A 7,082-nucleotide genomic window follows, 5' to 3' on the forward strand; every position below is an offset into this window, starting at 1 on the left:
AGATTTGAGATTCTTCAAATAGCCACCCTTTGCCGAGATGACAGTTTTGCACACTCTTGGCATTCTCTCAACCAGCTTCATGAGTTAGTCACCTGGAATGCATTTCAATTAACTGGTGTGCCTTCTTAAACGTTAATTTGTGGAATTTCTTTACTTGGTAATGCGTTTGATCCAATCAGTTGTGTTATGACAAGGTAGGGGTGGTATACAGAAGATAGCCATATTTGTTAAAAGACCAAGTCCATATTATGGCAAGAACAGCTCGAATAAGCAAAGATAAATGACAGTCCATCATTACTTTAAGACAAATTTAAAGAACTTTGAAAGTTAGTTCAAGTGCTGTCGCAAAAATGATCAAGCTCTATGATGAAACTGGCTCTCATGAGGACCGCCACAAGAATGGAAGACCCAGAGTTACCTCTGCTGCAGAGGATAAGTTCATTTGAGATACACGCCTCAGAAATTGCAGCCCAAATAAATGCTTCACAGAGTTCAAGTAATAGACACATCTCAACATCAACTGTTCAAAGGGGACTGTGTGAATCAGGCCTTCATAGTCTAATTGCTGCAACAACAAAAAACACTACTTAAGGACAGCAATAATAAGAAGAGACTTGCTTGGGCCAAGCAATACGTGCAATGGACATTTTACCGTGGGAAATTTGTCCTTTGGTCTGGAGTACAAATTGGAGATTTTTTGTTCCAACCGTTGTGTTTTTGTGAGACGCGGTGTGGGTGAACGAATAATCTCTGCATGTGTGGTTCCCACCGTAAACAATGGAGGAGGAGGTGTTATGGTGCGGGGGTGCTTTGCTGGTGACACTCTGCGATTTAGCTAGAATTCAAGGCACACTTAACCAGCATGGCTACCACAGCATTCTGCAGCGATACGCCATCCCATCTGGTTTGGTCTTAGTGGGACTATCATTTGTTTTTCAACAGAACAATGACCCAACACACCTCCAGGCTGTGTACGGGCTATTTGTCCAAAAAGGAGTGATGGAGTGCTACATCAGATGACCTGGCCTCCACATTCAACCAACCTCAACCCAATTGAGATGGTTTGGGATGAGTTGGACCACAGAGTGAAGGAAAAGCAGCCAACAAATGCTCAGCATATGTGGGAACTCCTTCAAGACTATTGGAAAAGCATTCCAGGTGAAGCAAAGCTGTCATCAAGGCAAAGGGTGGCTACTTTGAAGAATCACAAATATAAAATATATTGAGATTTTTTTAAACACTTCCTTGATTCCGTATGTGTTTTTTCATAGTTTTGAGGTCTTCAATATTATTCTACAATGTAGAAAATAGTCAAAATATAGAGAAACCCTTGAATGAGAAGTTGTTCTAAAAGTTTTGACCGGTAGTGTGTGTGTGTGTGTGTGTGTGTGTGTGTGTGTGTGTGTGTGTGTGTGTGTGTGTGTGTGTGTGTGTGTGTGTGCGCGTGCGTGCGTGCGTGCGTGCGTGCGTGCGTTTGTGCGTGCGTGCGTGCATTTGTGCGTGCGTGCGTCCGTCCATCCGTCCGTCCGCCCGCCTGCATTTAGCAGGAGAGGGCATGGCATTGGCAATACTTTCTGCCGGTATGTCAACCTCAGGGCAGCCTGTTGTAGCAGCACCCAACAGCACCTCACACTGACAGGGGGCTGACAACCCACATCACCACTGGTACAGGGCTGTCAACCCACATCACCATGGTTACAGGGCTGACAACCCACATTGCCACGGTTACAGGACTGACAACCCATATCGCCATGGTTACCATAGATGTCTTCTGAAATCTGATCTGATGATGASAGACAAAAACATTTTGTTTACATTTTTCCTTTTTTTTAGGACATCTTTTAATACTTTCTTTAATTGGTTTCACTCGGTTCCCCTTGCCCTTAGATCGCTAGGTATCCCTCCTCCCTCTCCTCTGTCTCCCTCCTCTCTCTCCCCTCTCATCCCTCTCTCCCCTCTTTCTTTTTAAAGCATTCCCTGTGCGGGCTGGCTGGCGTTGGTCTTCGGTTGTTTGCGACCACTTTTCTGCTGTGGTTGACGACACACGACTGGCAGMGCCACCTGGGTAGGATGTCTGGGTCAGTCCTCTCTTCTCACAGCACAACATTGACTCACTGAATAATCAGAGAGAGAGAGAAAGCTAGAGAGGCTGTGTAGCAGCAACAGCATGTGGTTCTTTAGCAGCATATACATACAGTAGTAGCATGTTATACAGAAATACTAGCAGTGTTAGTAAACTATTTGAAGGTAAGTAGTAGAAATAGAAGTTTAGGTCCACAGCAGCGGTAGTCCGTAGATGTGGTAGTAGTAGTAGTAGTAGTAGTAGTAGTAGTAGTAGTAGTAGTAGTAGTAGTAGTAGTAGTGATAGTGCTAGTAGTAGTAATAGCAGAAGTAGTAGTAGTAGTTGAAGCAGTAGGTATTAGCAGTAGTATTAGTGATAGTAGTAGTAGTAGTGATAGTAGTAGTAGTAGCAGCAGCAGTAGTCAGTAGTAGTAGCATAGTAGTAGTAGTAGTAGTAGTGATAGTGATAGTAGTGGTAGTAGTAGTAGTGATAGTAGTAGTAGTAGTGTTAGTTGCAGTAGTAATAGTAGTGGTCTTGGTATTAGTAGATGGTATTAGTAGCAGTAGTATCAGTATTAGTAACATTAGTAGTGGTAGTAGCAGTATAAGTAATAGTAGTGATAGTAGCAGTGGTAGTAGTAGTAGTAGTAGTAGTAGTAGTAGTAGTAGTAGAAGCAGTATGTAGTAGTGATAGCCGTAGTAGTAGTAGTAGCGTAGTAGTAGTAGTTGTAGTAGTAGTGATAGTAGTAGTAGTAGTAGTAGTAGTAGTATTAGTAGTAGTAGTAGTAGTAGTAGTGGTAGTAGTGGTAGTTGTAGTAGTGATAGTAGTGTTAGTGATAGTATTGGTAGTAGTGGTAGTAGTGATAGTAGCGGTGTAGATAGTATTGGTAGTAGTAGTTATAGTGGTAGTAGTAGTAGTAGTAGTAGTAGTAGTGTGCAGTGAGAAAAGCCTCTGTCACCAATGGTGTCATGCCTGATATTCAGTACTAATCCTTTGAATTGGTTAAAAAAGTCCACTGTTCTTCACAGCTTTGAGAGAGAGGACAGTGGTCAATTTGAGGCATGGTGTCTTTGAATGGCCCATCCTACATCTAAGATTTTAGAGCACCCAGCATCCCTACCGAGTGGCCCAGCTTGACCATGACCATATTCTGATACTCTCTTTTTGCAGATGTCACATGTACAGACTAAACCACCTACTCTGTTAAGGACACCATTTTATTTGGCACTTTTAAACAGGAAATGTTTCATTGTGACATCTGCCTTACGTTAATTAGTTTGTGTTACTTTTCAAATGAAATAAAATATAAATCTTCAAATCTTCTAGACAAAATGTTCACATGTTGATCAAGTTATAGGTTGGTCAGTCAAGGCTTTCCGGTTCAGCCATACATATAACCTAGTGATTGGCTTAATAACAGCACTGTGAAAGGCCCTTTGCTGACAGAAAAAACTAATTGGATTGGCATTGTAAAGTAGTAGTTGCCATGCTCTTCCTACCACACCCCAGTCACTCTTACCTGAGCCAGGTGTGGAGGAGGAGAGGGCCATGGTGGAGAGCATCATGCTGTGGTCCCTGTGTCCGTGTGTRGTCCCCAGAGGGGTGGGTTGTTCTGCTTTAACATTGTCTGCAGCTGTCATAATGAAGGATGATGTGACATCTCATCTGTTCTCCCCCATCTAGACTGTATCAAGATTAACTGTACTACCAGTAAGTAAAGACTGCTCACATTTAATACTCCTGTTTAAATACTGTTCTACTGTCTTTTTTCTGTATTCACAATGTGTCTTATTCATGAATGTAAATCCCCTTTAAACAAACTGCATATACATATAGGCTTCTAAAGGGTTTAGGAAGACTTTATTAAGCCTTAAAAGTTGCCGTTTGTTTAAAATATTACCTGCATGTATGTTGTCTAAGTTCATGTGTGCCAGAAAGTAGAATATTTACGTAGGTAAATGGTATATAGATGTCATATGTTTTAGATGTTTTCAGACCAGGTTGGCTAATGGGGAAAAATCTGTATTTTATAAACACATTAGCAATAGGATTTCAATCAATTACCTATACCTTAGATATACATTATGTATCATAAAGACCAGTGAACAGACCAGTGCATAGCATACAGGCCAATGGAGATCATGGAATGTATGTATAGTATGTAATGGGCCTCAGGCAGTGTGAATCTATTCTCTTCCAGAGCACTGACTGCTGGGGAAGGGGAGGGAGAAGGGAGAGAAGGAATGGAGGTATAGAGSGAGGGAGGGGTTAAAATGAACGAGAACCCCCAATATGGCAGTCAACGGTGATTGTTCACACTCTGTTGTCTCTAATTACCAGCCTTGACGACTCTAAATTAAAACAGGCTGATATGAAACAGAGGTGTTTTAGCCACACATCATTATCCCCGTTCCCCTCATTTTCTTTTTTTCCCTAAATGTTTTACTTTTCTCTCCATTCCTATGTCTATTATTTTTTCTTTCATTCCTTCTTCCTCAGTCCATCTCGGTAAATTGATGAGGCTTTTCAAAGCGGAGAGGAAATACAGAGCGGCCTTTTATTATTCTCATTAACCTGCCTCACAGAGCAGAGAGAGAGGGATGGCGATAGTAGGGCTGCCAGGAGGGAGGGAGGGATGGAAGAGAGAGAGAGGGGGAGGGAGGTAAGAAGGAATGGATGTAGTAGGAGGGAGGGACGGAGGGAGGGAGGGCAGGGAGGAAGTACAACTGCCTGTGGGAGGGAAGGGAGGGAGGGAGGGGGTGTGTAGGGAGGGAGGGAGGGAGGGAGGGAGGAGGAGGGAGGGAAGGGAGGGGAGGGGAGAGGGAGGGAGGGACAGTGGATGTGAGAGAGTACAACTTGCCTGTAGGAAGGAGGGAGGAGGGAGGGAGGGAGGGAGGGAAGGGAGGGAGAGGGAGGGAAGGGAGGTGAGGAGGGAGTACAATCTGCTGTAGGAGGGAGGAGGGGGGAGGGAGGGAGGGAGGGTAAGGAGAGGGGAGGGAAGGGGGCGAGGGAGGGAGGGAGGAGGGAGGGAGGGAGGAGGGAGGGACGGGAGGGGAGGGAGAAGTGATGGAGGAGAGAACTGCCTGTAGGGAAGGGGGAAGGGAGGGAGGGAGAACAGTGATGAGAGTACCAACGCTGCCTGTAGGGAAGAGGAGAGGGAAGGGGGAGGGAGGGGGGAGGGAGGGAGGGAGACAGTGATGGAAGAGTACAACTGCTGTAGGGAAGGAGGGGAGGGAGGGAGGGAGGGAGGGAGAGGAGGGAGGGAGGAGGGAGGAGAGGGAGTACAACTGCCCTGGTAGGGAGGGAGGGAGAGAGGGAGGAGGGAGGGAGAGGGAGGGAGGGAGGGAGGGAGGGAGGGAGGGAGGGAGGGAGGGAGGAGAGACAGTGATGGAGAGAGTACAACTGCCTGTAAGGGAAGGGGGAGGGAGGGAGGGAGACAGTGATGGAGAGAGTAACAACTGCCTGTAGGGAAGGAGGGAGGGAGGGAAGGGAGGGAGGGAGTACAACTGCCTGTAGGGAACGAGGGAGGGAGGAGGGAGGGAGGGAGGAGGAGGGAGGGGAGGGGAGGGAGGGAGGGAGACAGTGATGGAGAGAGTACAACTGCCTGTAGGGAGGGAAGGAGGGAGAGAGAGAGTACAACTGCCTGTAGGGAAGGAGGGAGAGAGAGGAAGAGGACATGTGAGTGTAGTGCTATGGAGTTAACATTGCAAATATTTTGGGAGGGAATTTGTCCTTGTATTTATTATTCAGAGACGTTGATGAATTATTGATGGGAAAAGAATCCTGAAGAGTCAGAAAATATGAGCCTTGGTTTCCTGTTTGCCGTACAGCATACAGCATACACACAATGTCACCAGGGTTTTACCTGAGGGTTGACCTTCACACTCTCTTGTTAGGTTATGGAGAAACACACTCCAAACAACAGGAAATAGTGAGCTCCATCTCCTCCATACAGAGCTCCTCTTCTTTGGGGGGATGGTGGAGTCACCCGAGTGGTCACAATATTTCATTGAGTACAAAGGAATGTACACTGAGTATACAACACGTTAAGCTGCTCTTTCCATGACATAAACTGACCAAGGGAATCGAGGTGAAAGGGCTGCTACTCAATATTAGGAATGTGTCCTTCATGTTTTGTACACTCAATGTGTATCTATAGCCTGGTGTATATAGGGGCATCAAAAATAATTTACACAAATGGTTTGCAATAACAGTTAGGCAATTCTATAACATTACCTATGCATGCCAATGGAGATTTGTAATACCTATCTATATGGTAAATGTAATGCAATTAAGAATGCTGTGCACGTTGTGTACGTTGCAAATATATACACTGCTCAAAAAAATTAAGGGAACACTTAAACAACACAATGTAACTCCAAGTCAATCACACTTCTGTGAAATCAAACTGTCCACTTAGGAAGCAACACTGATTGACAATAAATTTCACATGCTGTTGTGCAAATGGAATAGACAAAAGGTGGAAATTATAGGCAATTAGCAAGACACCCCCAATAAAGGTGTGGTTCTGCAGGTGGTGACCACAGACCACTTCTCAGTTCCTATGCTTCCTGGCTGATGTTTTGCTTCCTGGCGGTGCTTTCACTCTAGTGGTAGCATGAGACACAAGTGGCTCAGGTAGTGCAGCTCATCCAGGATGGCACATCAATGCGAGCTGTGGCAAGAAGGTTTGCTGTGTCTGTCAGCGTAGTGTCCAGAGCATGGAGGCGCTACCAGGAGACAGGCCAGTACATCAGGAGACGTGGAGGAAGCCGTAGGAGGGCAACAACCCAGCAGCAGGACCGCTACCTCCGCCTTTGTGCAAGGAGGAGCACTGCCAGAGCCCTGCAAAATGACCTCCAGCAGGCCACAAATGTGCATGTGTCTGCTCAAACAGTCAGAAACAGACTCCATGAGGGTGGTCAGAAACAGACTTCATTTCTGGATGAAAATCCAGAAAATCACATTGTATGATTTTTAAGTAATTAATTTGCATTTTATTGCATGACATAAGTATTTG

General features: G+C 45.3%; 1 protein-coding gene and 1 long non-coding RNA gene across 2 annotated transcripts in view; both read left to right on the forward strand.

The window, feature by feature from the left end:
- The window catches only part of LOC139029192 (uncharacterized), a 1,029,896-nt gene that overhangs the window by 635,438 nt on the left and 387,376 nt on the right, over positions 1–7,082 (forward strand). The window lies entirely within an intron of this gene.
- Positions 1–7,082, forward strand: part of LOC111978020 (neurexin-1a-like) — a 115,675-nt gene that overhangs the window by 48,383 nt on the left and 60,210 nt on the right. The window contains exon 4 of the mRNA XM_070448208.1: positions 3,746–3,772. Coding sequence (XP_070304309.1) covers positions 3,746–3,772 — 27 coding nt within the window. The remainder of the gene's footprint in view (positions 1–3,745; positions 3,773–7,082) is intronic.

This window comes from Salvelinus sp. IW2-2015, linkage group LG18 (assembly GCF_002910315.2).
Source record: "Salvelinus sp. IW2-2015 linkage group LG18, ASM291031v2, whole genome shotgun sequence".
Lineage (NCBI taxonomy): Eukaryota > Metazoa > Chordata > Actinopteri > Salmoniformes > Salmonidae > Salvelinus > Salvelinus sp. IW2-2015.